Source organism: Ursus arctos, unplaced genomic scaffold (genome assembly GCF_023065955.2).
Source record: "Ursus arctos isolate Adak ecotype North America unplaced genomic scaffold, UrsArc2.0 scaffold_18, whole genome shotgun sequence".
Classification (NCBI taxonomy): Eukaryota; Metazoa; Chordata; class Mammalia; order Carnivora; family Ursidae; genus Ursus; species Ursus arctos.
Window position 1 is genome coordinate 54,821,369 of NW_026622852.1, and position 20,383 is coordinate 54,841,751.

Here is a 20,383-nt window from a genome sequence, read left to right on the forward strand (position 1 = left end):
CTGCCGTGTCAAGTTCCAGCTTCGTCCTACCAACAACTTTCACACATTTTATCGAAAAGCACAAATTTCTTGGATAATTTTGTCATTAAAGATGTAAGCAGTCCAAACACTTTAAGATGCTGCTTTACAGGACTCTTACAGGCTGCTGGACGGAGCGTGGATCCAGAGAAGCATTTTGGAAACCTGTCTACTTAAATCTAAACACCTATGACCCCACAATTCCACTCCTGGGTGTAGACAGACTTTATATCCCCAAATAGGAGACGAGCAATCGCCTAATGGCAGAGGAACGGGTGAACTGAGGTATACTCACACCCAAATACCAATCACCAGTGAAGAAACAAGCTACCCCCATATACAGCCACATGACTGAATCTTCTAAACATACCGTAGAACAAGAGAAGCCAAATACAAACAGTGCCTAATAAGTGAATACATTCACATGCGGTTCAAAAACAGGCAAGACTGCCCATGTCATTTGAAGGAGAAGAGTGGACAGTCACGGGAGGAGGGTGGTGTGCCGGAAGGGGCGAGGGGGCCTCTGGGGCTGGATGTGCCTGTTTCTCCATCTGGGTGCTGGTGACACGGGGGTGTTCACTTTGTGAAGATTTCTGGGGCTGTACACTTATGATGTGCACTTCTCTCTATATATTATGGTTCAATTAGGAGTTTTCTGGAAAAAAAATAAGTAGCTCCAAAATCCAGAAAATATCCTTCAAAAAAAAAAAAAAGCCTAAAGCCAATAACTTAATTTTTATTTTTATTGTTCTAAGAAAATGAATTTTCTATATCAAAAGCAATGGTTTCTATTGAAATGTCACCTTATATAAAAGGCAAAAAAGACATATTTAAAGGATTATACATTCACGGTATAAGCGAAAATATAAACTATCGTTACATCCATTCTGCAGTCAACAAACAACCTTTTTCAATATCAACTTACCTGAGTTGCTTTGCATAGCTGAGTTCGATCTCTGTCCTCTCCTTTACAAATTTGATGTATTTCTCAAGAATGTCAATTCCCCACTGTGTGTGTTTTTCTAAGTTGTCAAATTGATCCTGTTTAAAAAAACAGAGAGAGAGTGCCTTATAATCCTTCTCTGTGATTAATATAATTTCAGTGAACAATTCTCTCAACAATATGTCGCTGGGTAGAGAGCAGTTCTAATATTTTCCATGATTGTACTGGGTGCTTTCCTTGTTGAGCGGTTTTAAATCAACATTACCAAATTTGGTTTGAAAACTGCCTGGGGTACTGAACTCTGACCCATTCGTTCATGTTAGAAACATGGTTTGGGGATATAGTTAACATCCTGGTGCAAAGGAAAATATATTTTCCAGGGTCCAAAAACCGAGAGGTGAAACACTCACATCAACACAGTCGTGCTTGCCAGTACCTTACCTGTTATCTCTGAGTTACTCAAAACAGCTCACTGAAATTCGGGGAAGCAAATGGGAGCAAGAAGGGTTACAAAATACTGCTTTCTTCAAACAGAAAAATAAAATGACTCATGTGGACTTTATTCAAACATTCGAACATTTATCAAACCCACACTGTGTGCCAGGAAAAGAGCCAGGGAACCTACAAAAACAGAAATAGAGCCCCATCTTGCAGAGTGCCTGAAGGTCCCTATACCGGAAGAATGAGAGGATGCTATTTCAGCAACAGCTACTGCAAAGGTGGGGACACATCCAGGAATCTGGGGATGGGGGGACGGGACTTGTCCCTCTGGAGAGAAGGTGGGGGAAGGCTCAAGGGAAGGATGGTGGTGGGTAAGAAACTGGAAAAAGTCCCGGCCCATCACCCCAGGCCTCAAACATGTGCAAAGGAGCTTAGCTTCACCAGGGCGTTCAAATGAGCCGCTGAACTTGCAAGGAGAGAGGCACGCCCACAGACATGTTTAGAATCGCCAGGACGTGGAAGTCGGGAGATTGTTCGCTAGTCCAGTGAAAGAAAATGGGAGGAAAGAGGAGGATATACAGACCCGTAACAACTAGAATCAGCTAGTATTAGTGGCCGATTGCATGAGGAGGCTGGAAAGGAATATGAGGGAGAGGCAGGATTCTGGGGGCCTCCCTGCCTCTGGCTCCCGGGACCAGAGAGCCAAGGGGCGGCGGTCTGGGGTGAAGCGACACGTTGCACAAGAGAGTGACATGTCCAGCAGGGAGCTGGAAACACAGATCTATTCGGAGCTCAAAGAGGGAGGCCTGTGAGCTGCTGGATCTGAAGCAGACAAGGATCCAAGGAGGGGGTCGGCAAAGTCAGCTGCAACTCTGCACGGAGTTAGTCAAGAGGGCCTGGCCCCGGAGGGCGAGCCTGGAGAGGCCTGAGAAAGCGAAGGGAGTGTCAGCGCGACATCGCAGGGAAGGGGGAGCTGCCCCGAGAGAGATGGAACATCTGCTACCTCCCGGGAGAGGGCAGGAAGAGAGGGGGCGGGTTCTGGCCCCAGCCTGGGACTTCACCGCCGGGGGCCACCGACCACAGCCGAGTGGAGTCATAGGCCTGAAGATGCAGAAGCTCTCCCTGCCTAATTTCACGACTCAGCCACGAGGCTCATGGAAAATGGAAAAGCGTCAAATCAGATATAAAACTACAAAGCCAGAATTTAATCCTATCACAGGTGTGTGCGATCCAACAGGACACCCTCCGTGCCATCCTTCAGCTTGGTTTTAAAACCCAGCATCTCCCACCTTACACCCGTCCTCGTGCTGTCATCCTGTGTCCCATTCAAAGCTGTGCAAACCGGAAAATGAGTACGCGGGGTTCCCTAGAAGCCCACCTTGGGGGGGGAGCAGGTACCCCGCAGAGTCAAGAACACTTTTTCTCCAACGTCAGAAATTCTCTTCTTGAAGAAGACTCATTTCCTCAACGTTACTCCCACCCAGGCCCACAGGACAGTTTGAGAAACTAAGGTTTTATTTTACTGGAATGTTTTTCTCATGGAAAAGAATCCCCGTGAAATGTCCTTAAATCTAATAATTGTTTACATTATCGTAAAAAACAAGAGACAACTATTTACGGTTTTTGTTGATTCTTGGTTCCCAATAACATATTCCACAGACATCTAGGTTCCCTTCAAGGAACACTGGTCAGGAAGGTGATTTATTTAGGTCCTCTATAAAGACGAGGATTGTCAAGCAAATTAATAGTGTAAACAAGACTGGGTCACTTCAAACTACTTGAGAGAACAAATATACAAACAATTCAAGTCATGATTACAAATCATTCGTAGCTATTTAGAGCAAGGTCTGTCTAAAGCTCTGGGCTGGTAGGTAACCCCTTGCTAATCTAGTTTCATAGCGATCCTATTTAAAAACTCCTTTCCACACCCCTCCGTCCATTAGAGAGTCCTCTCTCTGTTTCATCTCCCATCCCCAGAACTTTACTATTTTCAGGAGTTACAGGGGTTGCCTTGAAAACTTGCTAACCCGATCTGCTCTTAGATTGTCCTGCTGATAATCTCACTACATACTTTTCTCTGTGAGTATGCGATTCTTTTTTTTTTTTTTTTTTTTTTTAGCCCTGATGTACAGAATACAGAGCAACAGCTTTGGATACCAAAACTCTTTTTAAAAAAAATCTACATTTGAATTTAGTCTCGCTTAAAAATTACTGGCCCCAAACCAACAGTATGTTTTCAATAAAGTTATCTGTATTCAGGAACATTCTACAAGCTATCATAAAGCACTAAAGTAAGGTCAAAATAAGATAGAAGATCTTAATACTAAAAACCGTACTCAGTAGCAACAAATAAGCTAGTCCTTGCTTGTCCATACAGTATCGTTCTTTTTATGCTGTATGAAAACACCTTTAGGGGCGTCTGGCTGGCTTAGTAGGTGGAGCGTGCGATTCTTGATCTTGGGGTCGTGAGTTCGAGCCCCACGCTCGGCGTAGAGCTTACTTAAAAAAAGAACGAAATGAAATAAAATGTTGTCATGAATAAAATTTTTAAAAATACTAAAACATCCGTAATGATGCCACACTCTACCACTCCCATCACATGTATCGCCACGGCATGGACTTTCTTGACAGCAGCTAAAAGCAAATTCAAAACAGATGAAAAACTAATCAACCCACTTACATTCTTGACCAAAATGTGGAAAACTTAATGGAAAAACAGTCCAAATCTTAAAAAGACTCCTTTGTGAGCAAATATTATAAATGGCCCTTTAAAAAAACAGCCTTTGCCCCCTTGGAGATGGGGCCACTATCAAAGATGACCCCTTTCCTTGTGATGTTACATGACTGCGGTTCTCTGCCCTCTTAAAAATCATTAAGGACCTCCAAAAGCTTTTATTTATGGGGGTTATGGCTATCAATATTTACTCTATCAGAAATTAAAAACTGAGAGAGTTTTAAACACATTTATTAATTCATTTAAAAGACGACACTAAGTCCATTACACGTCAAAATAAATAGCATTGTTTTCTTTTTAAGAACTTTCCTTTCCAAAACAACAACAGCAAAAAAGTGAGAAAACTGGCGCTGTTTTACATTTTTGCAAATCTCTTTAATGTCTGGCTTAATAGGAGACAGCTGCACGCTCAGATGTTTCTGCATTCAATCTGCTGTGATTCCTTACTTTGGCTGAAATATGCGAAAAAAATAAGACTTCACGCAGATATGCAGTAAGAAAGTGGAAGAGTATTTCAATAGCCTTTTTAGGTAATTCTGGCTATTATTTGATACCACACCAAGATTCAACTAATACTAGTTTCTTAAAGGCTAGTTGCAATGTGAAATCTGAAACCACCCCAATGCATTTTCCATCTCGGATTACAATAAAATGCAGTCGTCGATCTTGGGCTTTGAATGGATCTTTTACCTGCACATGACAGTGTAACATTATGCATGGGTCATTTAGAAAATATCATTTCACTGATACTTGCAGATCTTCCAAGTGTTGCCACATTTCATTACAAAATATTTTAAAACCACATTTGTTTATATTGCTATCTATCTCAAGTATTTTTTTAATTTTTAATTTTTTAAAGATTTTTTTAAAAAAATTATTTGTTTAACAGAGAGAGCATAAGTGGGGAGGAGGGGCAGAGGGAAAGGAAGAAGCAGACTCCCTGCTGAGCCTGACATGGGACTCGATCCCAGGACCCTGGGATCATGACCTGAGCCAAAGGCAGATGCTTAACCGACTGAGTCACCCAGGTGCCCTATTATTTATTTATTTTTTTAATAAGCTCTATGCCTGGGTGCCTGGTGGCTCAGTTGGTTAAGCGTCTGCCTTCAGCTCAGGTCATGATCCTGGGGTCCTGGGATCGAGTCCCACATCAGGCTCCCTGCTCTGCAGTGAGTCTGCTTCTCCCTCTGACCCTCCTCCTACTCGTTCTCTCAATCCCCCCCCTCAAATAAATAAATAAAATTTTTATTAAAAAAAAAAAAAGCTCTGTGCCCAACATGGGGCTTGAACTCACGACCCCGAGATCAAGAATATGATGAATCTTTAAATACTGGGGAGCTGTCAAGTTCACAGTGGCAAATACAAATTTTCCAAAATTCTAATTTTCACTTAAAAGCTAGAATGTTATCATTGGCAACAAATACTTGTTTCCTTAAAGGGACAGGCTCACTTCATTCATTTTTGAGAAAATATCTGCCAAATGCCCAAGAGTTTGTCCTTCAATTGCTCTCTTAAGTAAAAATGGTGTCCATGAAAAAAGCACTTAGTTCAGCTCACAATATAATCACCTAAGTAACCGGGTAACACTAAGTGCTTCAGGCATACTTCCCATCTTGTCATAAAAGATTTCACTTATTTATTTGACAGAGAGAGAGCGAGAGAGCACATGACGGGGGGGGGGGGGGAGAGGGAGAAGCAGACTCCCCGCTGAGCAGGGAGCCCTGTGCAGGGCTCGAACCCAGGACCCTGGGATCATGACCTGAGCTGAAGGCAGATGCTTAACTGACTGAGCCACCCAGGCGCCCCCATCAAGGACATTTTTAGATAAAACTGATTTTTTTTAAACAGCTACCAGTGAAGAATACAAGAGCTGTTGCTACAGTTTGGAGCCATTGCCCTGATTCACACCAAGGTGCCAGTGTCCTTCCCAACCACCATTTTTGTACCATGAGCGAAAACATCCACATAGTGACTGAGACAATGTCTTAGTATCATTATGAAAATAGTTTTGACTCTGTGGACTCCATAAGAGGGTTTCTGGAACCTCCGGAGGTCCAGGGACTGCACTTTAAGAACTCCTACCTCATGACACACACTCTAAAATCTGTTTGGAAACTTCGTATTTCCAAAGACTAAGGAAGGCAGATAATATATGACCTAAAGGAAAATTATGTTTAATGTACCAGTGCCTACTCTATATACACTCAAGAATTAACTCCAACATTGCCAAGAGAACTGCAGGTGGATGTTTCCAAGGAGCTGGCTACAACGCGATGGGCCCCCTCTTGACCTCTTATTGCTCCCTGAATTCAAACCAAACAAAGGTCCGTGCCAGGAGCTGTTGGCTACAAGAGGCTGAGTCAGCTGCAGAGACAAATGAGGAGAGTACAAGTGCATCAATCAAATGCAATTACTGTATTTTCCAATTATTTTCAGGTCTGGCTGTAGGCACACTGAAGACCGAACCAGGAGTATGAACCACGGCAGTTGTTTGGGTCATTGTATCTTCATCAGAGTTCCCGAAGCATCATGAAGTTCAACACAAATTTTGCCTTCATCTGTCTACAACAGCAACTCATCAGTCAAGGTGCCAAGACTGGTCTCGCTATGCTTAAGAAGTCTTCTGAAATCTGATTTTTCTCTCAAAGTCTGCAGAAGAAGTGACACAAGGGCTACTTTCAGAAAAGTAGTTGTGTTAAAATGAGGAGGCCCAAGTCAGCCTCAAGGAAGTTTTTCTCCAAAGTATAGGTCAGTTCTTAGTACAGTACTTCCTGTCATTGAAAAGTTTACTAAACCGACACAAACTCAAAATGCCCGGAACAAGCCAATCTGGTAAGAAACTAAGTTGCTAAAGTTACCTCTGTGTCAATGGCTCAGACTCAGAGGAAGGGTATCCTGAGGCCAGCTCTCCACCCATCTGTCCCCCAGTGAGTCACTCAGTGAAGAGCATTATCCCTTCCATATCGCTGGGTCCACTTCCGTCCGTGCTGTCTAGACCACTGTTTCAGGATACTCTAATTTAGGATAAATTCACTTTCCAAAGGACTAGGGCACTTTGAGAAGCAGACTTTAAATGCCTCTATTTGAACAGAATCCCTTGGGATGATATTACTGGTATTAGCTTCCTCTTATCTTTGAGAGAAAAGTGTCAGCACGTATAGATTTACTCAGACTAAATGTAACAAAAGCTCCACTTAAAATGTTTTTAAAAATCAATTAGGTTCTGAATATTAAAGTAGCTGTATATATAGGGACAAAAAAGTTGTATAAACCTTTACGAACAAAAATGTATCATCACGGATACCACCTAAAATTCCAGATCTCAATTTGAAGCAAAGACTTCAATTAATCTCCATGGACAAATAAAAAGAATTTTTCTCATACATAATATTAAAAGCAGAAATTCCCTTGAGTGCCTGGGTGGCTCAGTCAGTTGAGCAGCTGACTCTTGGTTTCGGCTCAGGTCATGAAACCAGGGTCCTGGGATCGAGCCCCATGTTGGGCTCTGTGCTCATTGGGGAGTCTGCTTGAGGCTTCTTTCTCCCCCTACCTCTCCCACCCTACCACTTGGCTCGCTCTCTCTCTCTTCCTCTCTCTCTCTCTCTCAAAATATATAAATCCTTAGAAAAAGGCAGAAATACCGAAATATATATTTTTAGCATGAGCGTGTCAAACCTTGAAATGATGAAAAACCATTACCCAAAGGAAATTCATTATTTACACAGAAAGAACAGATGAAAGGTAAAGGCCGGCGGTAGAGGGTTTATTTCAAGCAGCACAGACACCTTCTGTAAAATCACACATCCATCTTCTATTTCTGAAATAGGTTCTGTGAATTAGGAGGGGCGCGCTCCCCTGGGTTGAAGAGCAAGACTGTGAGACATAAGAGACGCTAGGAGCTCCAACATCACAGTGTCATGGTTGGACAGTCAAGTTAATACAAAAGGTTTTAATTAGGAAAAGGGCACAAAATGGAAGGTTTTACTGAACTCAGAATCTTTTTAAGATGCAAGTCCACAAACTGCCATAGAACCAGGTACCGATGGAGGCATATTTGCCGTAACTAGCCACAGTGTACCGAGCTCTGTTACTGTGGTGAAAATGAAAATACTAAGGAACTATTCTGTTTATGGCTCCTTCCAGCACTGGCATTCTGAACCCAAGAAGTAAAATGTAAACAAACACAGAATGAAAACATATGTATGAGTTTAAAAAAAAAAAAAAGCCAACAACTTTAGGGGTGCCTGGGCAGCTCAGCTGAGCATCTGACTCTTGATTTCAGCTCAGGTCATGATCTCGGGGTCCTGAGATCGAGCCCTGCAAGAGGCTCCTTGCTCAGTACAAAGTCTGCTTGTCTCTCTCCATCCCTATGCTCACTCTCTCTCTCTCTAATAAATAAATGAATGAATAAATAAATAAATAAAATCTTCTAAAAAAAACAACAAAACTTTAACAAGCTTAAGAGGCAACAGCATGTGGATGAAGTCAGCAGTGTAAAGAATGTGGAAAAGCACACAGAATCTGAAAAGCTGCATTTTCATGTTTTTATGACAATAATTCTATTGTGTAAAAGGGCAGCAAGGAGGCTGATGCTGGACGGGATGGACAGACTTGAGGCTGATGAATGCGGGGCCGAATCTTACACTGCATCCTGACATGACGAGAGAGAGGGTGAAAAACAGAACGTGTACCCAAAGCACCGGAATTCTGACTCTCCTCGAGTCTGAGCAGAGGAGATTTGGAGGGGAGATTGCTATGGAATGTATTCCTTTAAGAAGCCGCAAGAAGCTTCTGGCCTATTATTTCAATGTACTTATTAGAATACTGTAGTCACTCTCTGCTCCCCCTCCGTTCCCCTGGATACAGTAAAAGCAACAAACAAACAAAAATAAACACCTGTGCCTGCCCCAAATATACTGACTAAAAGAGATCACAAAGAATATTATTTTTCAAGGAAAAAAAACACCGTTTTAAAGAATGCTTACTTTTTTCTTTAAAAAACAAAACCAGTCATTTTTAAAGTGGTCATAAAAATTACTCCTTCGTCCAGACACTGTCAAATATCTTAAGTAGAAGAGGAAAAGTATGAAAGATGATGGAGCTATAAAACCCAGGGTTAGAAAGATGGCTCTAATGTGTATCCAGGGTGGATTGAATCAATCAGCTCTAATGGAAAGACAGAAACTCGTCACAGAAAGCAAAGTCTTGCTCTGTATAAGAAAAAATGCCGTCTCGCTGTGATAATGCAAGAGGGGCTTTGTCCAGTCGTGCTTGTGACATGAACATCTTTAACACAAATGTTCAGTATCATCAGGGTCTGGCTTCAGCCTGGAGATGAAATCCACTTGCTCATTTCCTGGTGTTTATCCATCCGCTCCGTTGAGTCTGACTAAATAGGAACTGGTCTCTCTCGTCCCGAGCCTGCTCAATCAGCAGACACAAGCGTTCAGTAACCTGCCCTCCTCCGGCTGCCCTGCGTTCCTTTCTTCCAACCCTGGAGAGCTAAGCAGCCCTCTCCAACATCCCACACTGTTCTCTACAGGTGATTCGTGCCCCCAGGAAACAAGTTCAAGACCAACCTAAGGGAGGAAGAAAGGAGGGACAGGGAAGTAAGAAGAAACCACACCCTAATGCCAGAACACTGAAGGCAATCCAAAGGCTAAACGAGAACAAAGCATATAAGCTAAATTTTTAATGAGAAGAAAAAAAAAACCCCAGATTTTTAAAGGCCTGACTCATTTCTAAACGCCATAAATATTTCCATGTGTGGGGGGAAGGGGTGCAAAATATTACAGAAATATCATAGGAAAAAAAAAATTTTAAGCCCTGTCACCTGAAACTTACTTAACATCAATGCAAAAGATTTTCCAAACACTTAGCAATGAACTCACTTCCAATTTTAAGTAAAGGTGGTTAAGCAAACACATAGGTGTTGTTCTCTTTTTAAGGCAAGGGATTCCCCACTCTCCAGCCCACTGCCACAGCCGAGCATCTGACCCAAAGGACCCATACGACAGACTAGACTGGACCAATCAGAAGCTCTCCAGGAACAGGTGCTGGAGCTAAGAGGTGAAAATTGTCCCTGTGCGTGGCAAATTAGGGAAAAAAACACTCGTCTGCAGAGATGGGAGGCATTACCCGGGGCGTTCAAAATGGCTGTACCTGTGAGCTTTGTACTGGTTGAGGGGGGTCCTTTGTGAGACTGGCCAGTTCTTCCAGCCCCCGGTTCTGTAAGCTATCCCTGGGGACAGACCCTCTGGGCCAATAGTCCAGCTGCTATCCCCTTACTCATCCCATCTTCCCTTTGGCAGAGCACCTCGATTGTATCTTTTCCCAGCTCCCTTAGCTAGACATGACTTGTCACCCTGGCTAACTAGATGGGTGGGATATCTATGGGTGGCTACTGAGAAAGGTCGCCCTCCCTAAAAACTCCTCCTCTTCTTGACTTGACTTGGTCATAGCTGCCTGGGATGCTTGGAGTTGCTACAACCATCCTGCAACCACGAGGAGGAAGCCTCCCTGATCGATAGGCTGGGATGGCAGATCAAGTCACTGGATCTCAACACCAATCCCAGAACGGCCTGCCTCTGGACCCTGTAGTGTGAGAATGATGTGTCCTTATCATCTGAGCCACTTCTCTTTGGGTCTCTTATTTTCAATCTAACCCATACAACCCTCTCTTTCCAATAAATTGCAAGAACCCAACCATTTCACTTTGAGAGCCGACCATGAGCCAAGCTCTCTGCCACGCACTAGAATTACAGATGAGGACAGAGGAGTTTTAATTAAGGTAAAAGGCAGTGGGATCATAGGAGTGTGGGATCGGTTCTAGTTGTGGGATTAAGGAAAGCCTTTCAGAGGAAGTGATGTTCAAGCTGAAACAAGAAGGAAAAGGAAAAGCCAGTTAGGCAAAATGGGGAGAAGCCGGGAGGAGAAGGTGGGGGAGGGAAACAGTCCAGGCAGAGGGAAGAGAACATGCAGAAGCCCCAGGAAAGAAAGAACATGGCAAAATTGAAGGAAATGAAGGCTATCCAGTATACCTCGAGTGTGAAGATAAAGAGGAAGAAGGGTGTGATAAGGAGAAAGACAGAGGCCAGATCAGCCAGAGCCTTGGAGACCACAGCCAGGGTTCCACGGGACAGTTTTCTTTGAGTCTTTGCCAACTAATACAATCCCTCTCTCTCTCTCTAAGACCTCTTTGTGACTTACAGCCTGTGTTTTAAAATGATTAAATGAGGGGCGTCTGGGTGGCGCAGTTAGTTAAGCATCTGACTCTTGGTTTTGGCTCAGGTCGTGATCTCAGGGTCCTGAGATTGAGCCCCGTGTCAGTCTCCACACTCAACACAGAGTCTGCTTGTCCTTCTCCCTCTGCCCCTCCCCCTGCTCATGCTCTCTCTCGCTCTCAATAAAAATAAATAAAATCTTTTAAAAATAAGTAAATAAAATATAATGATTAAATGAGGGGTGCCTGGCTGGCTGGCTCAGACGGTGAAGCATGAGGCTCTTTATCTTGGGGTTCTGGGTTCGAGCCCCATGTTGGGTGTAGAGATTACTTAAAAACAACATCTTAAAAAATAATAAATTAAAATCTTTAAAAAATAAATAAATAAGGGGCGCCTGAGTGGCTCAGTCGGTTAAGTGTCCGACTCTTGGTCTGGGCTCAGGTCATGATCTCAGGGTTGTGGGGTCGAGCCCTGTGACCGGCTCCCTGCTCAGCACAGAGTCTGCTTGAGATCTGTCTCTCACTTTGCCCTCCCCGACCCTTGTGCACGCATGAGCTCTCTCTCTCAATAAAAATAAATAAAATCTTTTTTAGAAAAAGACATTGATGGGGCGCCTGGGTGGCGCAGTCTTTGAGCGTCTGCCTTCGGCTCAGGGCGTGATCCCAGGGTCCTGGGATCGAGCCCCACATCAGGCTCCTCCGCTGGGAGCCTGCTTCTTCCTCTCCCACTCCCCATGCTGGTGTTCCCTCTCTCGCTGGCTGTCTCTGTCAAATAAATAAATAAATAAAATCTTTAAAAGAAAAAAAAAAAGAGAAAAAAAGAAAAAGACATTGAAGGAGCACCTGGGTGGCTCAGATGGTTGGGCATCTGCATTTGGCTCATGTCATGATCTTCAGGTCCTGGGGTCGAGCCCCTTGTCAGGCTCCTAGCTCAGCAGGGAGTCTGCTTCTCCCTCTCACTCTGCCTTTCCCCCTGCTCATGCTCTCCCTCTGTATCTCTCTGTCTCAAATGAATAAATACTATCTTTAAAAATAAATAAATAAATAAAATTTAAAGAGACACTAAAGAAAACTGGAATAAATGGAGAGACATGAGCCATGTTCATAAATTGGAAGGCTATCTACTGTAAATATATCAACCCTCCTCCAAATTATCTGTAGATTCAATGTAGTTTCAATGGGAGTCCAGCACGTTTTGAGAACAGAATCCAAAGCTTCAAATGGAAGTTGCAAAGGTCAAACAATAGCCAAAACACGCTTGAAGAACAAGGTGGGGGTAATAGCCGTACTGTAAACTGACTTATAATGAAGTTAATTAATAAGCTGTGTGGTACTGACCAGGGACAGAAAAACAGGCAAAGGCAAAGAACAGAACAGGCCTATGCAAAAACAACTTTGTATGGAAAAGAGGAAGCCATACAGAAAACAAAGAACCTGATGGCCGAGCACCTGGAGTCTGGAGCTAGAATGGCTTCGTTTGAACTCTGGCTCTTTGGCATGCCAGCTAAGTCACGTGGAGCAAGCTACCTTACCTCTCTGTGTTTCGGCTTCTTGTCTTAAAAACGCGGATAAAAGCAGGATCTATTTGGAGGTTACTGTAAGGATTGAATGTTATCTCATGCTGAGAGCACTGGCTGGCACGTGGTAAGCCCTCGGTCAGTGTTAATCATGACCACCACCACTACCATCATCAGGGCCCAAAGGGGAAAGAACAGGCTGTTCAAGAAAAGGTGTAGGAGAGGGGGGCCTGCGTGGCTCAGTCAGGGGAGCATGCAACTCTTGATCTCAGGGTTGTGAGTTCAAGCCTCATGCTGGGTGTAGAGATTACTTAAAAATAAAATCTTTAGGGGTGTCTGGGTGGCGCCGTAGGTCAAGCATCTGACTCTTGGTTTCAGCTCAGGTTGTACTCTCAGGGTCGTGAGATCGAGCCCCACACTGGGCTCCGTGCTCAGCATGGAGTCTGCTTACGTTTCTCTCTCCCTCTGCCCCTCCCTCCTGTGTGCTCTCTCTCAAATAAATAAATAAATCTTTTAAAATGAATAAATAAATATATTTTTTTTAAAAAGGTGCTGGGATAACTGAGTATCTACTAGAAAAAATGAAATCAAACCTTTGTTTCTTACAATTTATAAAAACTAATTCAAGATAGGTTAAGGATCTAAATGTAAAAGACCATAACGGAAAAAAATTAATGAACTTGACCAAATAAACACTAAAAACTTTTGGTCATGAAAAGATACCCCAAGGTAAGTGAAATGATAAAGGATAAACTGGGAGAAGATATTTGTAATACATCTGATTAACAAAGGATTAGTATATATAATATAGAAAGAGCACCTTCAAATCAGTTTTCTTCACAAGATAAAACAACGCAATTGCAAAAGGGGAAAAAAAAAAGAATTTTAAACATGAAATGATATTTAGCCTTATTAGCAACCAGAGAGAGGCATATTAAAACTACAATGAGGGGTGCCTGGGTGGTTACGCGTCCACCTTTGGCTCAGGTCATGATCCAGGGTCCTGGGATCAAGTCCCACATCGCATCGGGAGCTTGCTTCTCCCTCTTGCTGCCCCCTGCTCGTGCTCTCTCTTGCTATCTCTCTCTCTCTCTCAAATAAATAAAATCTTAAAAAAAAAAAAAAAACTACCATGAGATTCCATTTCACACCCACCAGCCTGGCAAAAATTTAGTCAGAAAATACCAAGTATTAATAATGCATTGCAATGGGAAGGGTCATACACTGCTGGGGACCTTGGAAAAGAAATTGGTTTTGCCTAGTAAAGGTGAACTTGTGCCCCTGCAATACACCTAGGTATTCCTCCACTACATATATACTTAAAGTCTAGGACCTAGACAGTAAACTCTAGTCCATGTGCACAATGAGGCAGGAGTAAGAATGTATGTAGTGGCAGAATCATAGCAGCAGAATACTGGAAACAACTCAACTGTCCATCTCATCTCATTTATATAAAGTCTCCAAACAGGCAAAACTAAAAACAATATATTGTTTATGGATACAATCATAAATGACAAAAAAAAACTATAAAGAAAAACAAGAGAATATTTTTTAACACTAAATTCTGGATAATACTCAATTAGGGAGTAGGATGTGGGGCCATAGGGAGCTTCTGGGGGCTAGTAATGTTCTATTTCTTTATCTGGGTGGAATGCTCGTGGGGGTTCATTTACTGCTATTTTTGTATACCCCATTCTACACATACATGTTTTCATACATTCTTTTGTAATATGCCATAATTAATACTTAATTGTTAGGTTACAGTTGGGTTGATGGGAAAATCTTCAGTGTAAAGAGATACTTAAGATCACTCAAACCTCTGCCAACTAGAGGTCAAAAATGAAGTTAAAACATTTATGAAAGCAAAACTGAAGTCAGTAGGAAAATCTGTTACAGAAAGTATTGAACTATTACTTTTTCCTTGATTGATGGACTTCCTATTTTGTTCCCATAGAAAATATAAAACATTCTTGGAAAATAGGCATCACTTAATACCCAAGTATGGATTGATTATTGATTGTTGAAGACTTCACACTTAGGGGAAAGACTTTTTTTTTTTTTTAAGATTTTATTTATTTATTCGACAGGATAGAGACAGCCAGCGAGAGAGGGAACACAAGCAGGGGGAGTGGGAGAGGAAGAAGCAGGCTCATAGTGGAAGAGCCTGATGTGGGGCTCGATCCTATAATGCCGGGATCATGCCCTGAGCCGAAGGCAGACACTTAACCGCTGTGCCACCCAGGCACCCCGGGGAAAGACTTTTTTAAAAAATCCAGGACTCGGGCGCCTGGGTGGTTCAGTCAGTTGGGTGTCTGACTCTCGGTTTCCACTCAGGTCATGATCTCAGGGTCATGAGATTGAGCCCCACATTGGGCTCTGTGCTCAGTGGGAAGTCTGCTGGAGGCTCTCTCCCTCCCTCTGACCTCGCCCCTGCACGTGCTTTCTCTCTCTCTCTCTGAAATAATAGATAAATAAATCTTAAAAAAAAATCCAGGACTATTATTGTCTAAAAGCCAAAAATATTTTTCAGAAACCACCACAGGAATATAATACATGATTTTCCTCAAATAAAATGTTTAAGGTTACGAGAACAGAAGATATTACAGTAATCAACATACCCTATGCCAAAATCACATTTATCTGTTTCCACTCTATGCCAAAATCACATGTAGCTATTTATTCATCCAAGCAATATTTTACTGAGCACCTACTATGTGTCAAACACTACTCCAGGAACTAAGGACATGCAGCAAACTGAAGACACATTCTCTACTCTCATGGAGCTTAACTACCAGTAGACCTTTACTGTACAAAGCTATGAAGAAATTCCAGAAAGATCAGTTTACATTCCCATGAGAACTACTAGGTCTTCAGATAGGAACACTTTAAAGTCCAGTGATACCTATTAGCAGAGGTGACAGTCAAAATACTTAATAAACAATTATCAAGAGATTCCCTATCCAATCAGAACAGAGCCAGCTGTGCTGATGAGGCATCCTGGCTGAAAACCACCTTGCGAGTGGCCCAAGTGCCTTCTAGAGATGACCAAATAGCATACTCACCAACAGAATACTACTATCTTACTGAGCCTTGACCAGGACTGAATATCACCATTTGTAAAACAAAAACCAACCAAAAAAGAAGAAGAAGAGGAAGAAAGCTTGGCTTATTTGATAAGCAACTTGCTTTATGTATGCATTTTTTTCATTATTTGGGAAATTAACCTGTTCAGATACGTTCATTAGCCTTTGAAATTTCCTCTTGTAATCTTTCTCTCTCTTTTTAAAAACTACTTTATTTTAGTTTTTAAGTAATCTCTGCCTGCAATGTGCGGCTCGAACTCACAGCCCCAAGATCAAGAGTCGCTTCCTCCACCGACGAAGCCAGCCAGGTGCCCCTGTAACCTTTCTCTTCTTAATCTTTATTCATTTATTTATTAGGAACTTTGTATTTATCTTACATTTTGCATAACCCCTTCGTATATTGAGACTGCCGTACTAACTCTGTCCTATTTGGTATACGTGTTGTTCCTAGTTTGATTAATTATAAATTTTATATACATTTTTGGCATGGAGACATATAAATGTATGGTTACCTCAGGGGGTTAGAACTAGGAGGGTTCCCCCCACACACACTATTTTATACTTCTCTGTGCATTCGAAATCTTCTTCAGTGAGCATTTGTTTTGATTATCAATATAGTATTATACTAACTTCATTAAAGAGTTACTATTTTAAAGACACCTAAGGAAATCACATAAGTAAACGTCTATGGTGAAGTAAGTTCTACCTCCACTTTACTCTATTACCATTCCCTTCTTGGTAGTAATTGATGACAAAATAGCATAAACATTGCCATTTTATTCAAGTTTAATGTTTCCCGTAGAAGGAAAAATGTCTCTACTTATTTGTCACATAACATTAAGTAGAAATCCAGGATTCAGGGGCACCTGGCTGGATCAGTCAGTAGAGCATGTGACTCGCAATCTTGGGGTCATGGGTTCAAGCCCCACGTTGGGCATGGAGCCTATAAAAAGGAAGGAAGGAAGAAAGGAAGGAAGGAAGGAAGGAAGGAAGGAAGGAAGGAAGGAAGGAAGGAAGGAAAGGAAGGGAGAGAGACAGAGAGAGGGAGGGAGGGAGGAAGGAGGGAAGGAAGGAGGGAAGAAAGAAAAGAAATCCAGGACTGATTTCCAACTGTCTTTTCCTCCAAATTCCTGAGTCTACTGCCAAGTGCTGCTACCCTTACACTAATCCACTTACCAAAGATGCACTTGGCACTCTTTAAAAAATTTTTTATTTTTATTTTTAAGTAATCTGTACACCCAACGAGGGCTCAAACTCACAACCCCGAGATCGAGAGTCGTGTACTTTACCGAGTGAGCCAGCCAGGAGCCCCATGCACTTGGTACCAGTAGTGCTAACACTAGTTACCTCTCTCACTCGGCATGCCTTACCCTATACGTGACTCCACATCCTGTCCCATCAGTCAAGACTAACATGGCACGACCACCTGCGTGCCCTTTGAAAATATTTGCTGAATGAATGAATGAGTCCATGGAAACTTCCCCAACCATCACTGTAATCCTGCTGTGTAATTCCTTCCAGCCCATGATCAGAGTAAGTTTAGTTCACATACGTAGTTTATTACTCTGGATTTCAGGAGAACATGTGCCAGCCACTCCCCAAAGTGTGGGGAGTGCCAACTGCGAGGAAGAGAAGACTACTCTGCTTCCTCGGAGCTCCTGAAAATGGTATTTACAAAGAGCACACGCATATGAAATTTTACATATATAAGATGGTATTTCTTTTTCGTCCAGTCATTCCATCAGGAGGTCTTAAGTCCCCAAGAGCGGATGCAAAAAAGTTTTTAAAAAAAATTCTGGGACACAGCTGCCTTCCCTAAGGTATTGCCAAGGAATGTGAGATAGTTAAATGTTTAGTTACCTCTAATCCTAGTGTGTTTCCCTTTCATTAATTACACAGGGTAGTCCGCTCTCCCAATAGCCAGAAGCTATTCAAGTTTTAAAAGTAACCATTAATAGATATTTCAAAGAAAACCCACCACGTTTGGCTCTATTTTGGAGTGGTTGTAAATTATTTCGGCTTCATCTTACTTCAATGTTTTGAGCTCCTATTTCTGTGTTACGAATTTATTTTGGGCAAACGCTAATGGAACCAACACACAAAGCATTCTATGCTTTAAAAACAAACCAAAACGAGTAAACTGAAGACGCATAGCACTGCCTATCACACTAGGCACTTCTCTGCAGGAGTGCGGGGAGGGGGTTTGCCGATTCTGCAGCATGAGACATGAGGGTCAGACTGCCCGCGCTCCAGCCAACACCCTCGCCAGACCAGCAACAAGTCACTTCACTTCTGTGTTAGTTTCCTCACCCAGAAGTGAAAACAGTAATAATAGCACACTTAATGCCACTAAACTGTACACTTAAAAATGGTTAACATGGCTATGTGTCTTTTACAGCAATTAAAAAAAAGTTGATGGAAAAAAGAAAAAGCATATTAGTAGAAGTCAGAAAAATCACATTGGGTCAGACCATCTAAGGCCATGCTGGCCATTAAAAGGAATTTTTTGAGGGGTGCCTGGGTGGCTCAGTCAGTTAGGCATTTACCTTTGGCTCAGGTCATGATCCCAGGGTCCTGGGATCAAGCCCTGTATTGGGCTCCATGCTCAGTAGGGAGTCTGCTTCTCCCTCTTCCTGTGCCACTCCCCTCACTGGTGCTCTCTCTCTCTTTCAAATAAATAAACACAATCTTTAAAAAAAATAAAAGGAATTCTGGAGTCCCCTGGGATGTCACTGACATACTTGGAGAATAGTGAATTTCAACTAGTACTGTTTATTGACCCTCCATATCCATTTTACCCCTTCTAAGTTTCCACTTTATCATAAAGACTGCAAAGCCAAACACTACGTTTCTCAGACTGCTTTGTACCCGGGATCTGGGTTTGGGTTTCTAGGGCAAGGTGGACTCTCATGAGATCTCCAAACCAAAAGAGGTAATGAAAAAAAAATAATGGTACCAACTTAATAGAGCTGTTGGGACATAAAATGAGTCAATATATAGTATCAAGTGCTTAAAACCAGCACCGAGGAAATAAGTAGCTAAATAATAGTTTACTGACAAATTAAACATTATAGCAGTATCATAACAGGTCAAACCATTAACATTTGTGTCCTAAAAGCGCAGGTAAAACCATCTTAAACACTAGACTGCACTCCTCCTTTTGGCACATCAATTAGTCACGGTGTGAGCTGGTGACTAATCCCACGCTGCTGGTGGTTATGTGACCGTCGCCCTGAGTCTGTGAGCAGAAATCCCAGTGTTCCAGGGATTTCTGGCAGGACCATCGGAAACCCCTAATCCAGAGGGAAGTGCCCATATTTCTTCAAAACATTACGCAAATGCAAGTGGTTTTATTGATCCAGGATGTATTGGCAACTCGAGATAATCTACCAGGGCAATGTAACTGGCTACATCTTTTGGCAGGGGTGTTAATGGTTTAATTCCAATGTATCCGATTTTGTTGGCAATAGCAATCGGGCTATTTTTTCCCCCTTTTTAGCAAGCATAGGTAAAGATTTGGTAAGATTCATTTGAAACAGACATCGTCTATTCTGAGTTCTCAGTCTCCTGGGTATAGATAATCAGGTCGTGGATAATACTCTGATCCAAGCACTTATACAGTTCATTCAATCCTCACAACCATCCTAGGCCAACAATTGTTACTACCCCCTGACTCGAGAAGGGTAAAAGAGGCACAGAAAAGTTAAAGGTTAAAGGACTTGTCCAAGCCCACATAGCTATCAACTAGAAGAGATAAGATTTGAACCCACAGCTCCAGAGTCTGTGCGCCTAATCTCTTCTCTAGACTGTTTGCTCAAGATGATCCTGGCTCTTGACTTCCTCTGGTGTTGGTCGCCCACACGGTGCAAGGGCCTTTACAAATCTTGTATCTTTTCCCCTGCAATGATCCATGGCAAACCAGTATTATGTCCATTTTTTTACATGAGATCACAGAGCAAGCTGTAAGTGGCAAAACTGGAATCTGAACCCAGTTGTTATTCCAAAGCTTGTAATTTTAGCCTCTATGGAGATGGAAAGAGTTGAAAAACATTCATGAAAGAAGTTGGTAAGAGCGAAAGATTCAGTGGGTTTGTTGGGGTGGGGGAGGGGGTATTAATGGTGGTCACCTGAGTCAGAAATCCAACGAGCATAGGTTGAGTGGGTGTATTTGAAATTTTTAAGTGGAAAGGAGGGAGTTGACCTCTAACCCAGTCTTAAAGATAGTAATAATGCTCTTGAATATTCAACAGGAGAGTTTAATGTAAATATTAAAATGTAAAATTTTCAGTGTCTACTGTAGATATTATCTTATAAAATACTGAAACAAAATGACATTTTTCCATGTCCTTTGGGCAGTACAATGCAAATTTCCATGTCATTTTAAACCTACACTTATTCCAGATAAAGGAAATAAATTCCAACCAT

At 42.2% G+C, this 20,383-nt stretch overlaps 1 protein-coding gene across 16 annotated transcripts in view; it reads right to left on the reverse strand.

Annotated features, from left to right (window-relative positions):
• Positions 1-20,383, reverse strand: part of FNBP1 (formin binding protein 1) — a 133,190-nt gene that overhangs the window by 84,261 nt on the left and 28,546 nt on the right. For all 16 annotated transcript variants that reach the window (XM_048223411.2, XM_048223409.2, XM_048223407.2 and 13 more), the window contains exon 2: positions 944-1,059. In XM_048223411.2, the coding sequence (XP_048079368.1) occupies positions 944-1,059 (116 nt within the window). The remainder of the gene's footprint in view (positions 1-943; positions 1,060-20,383) is intronic.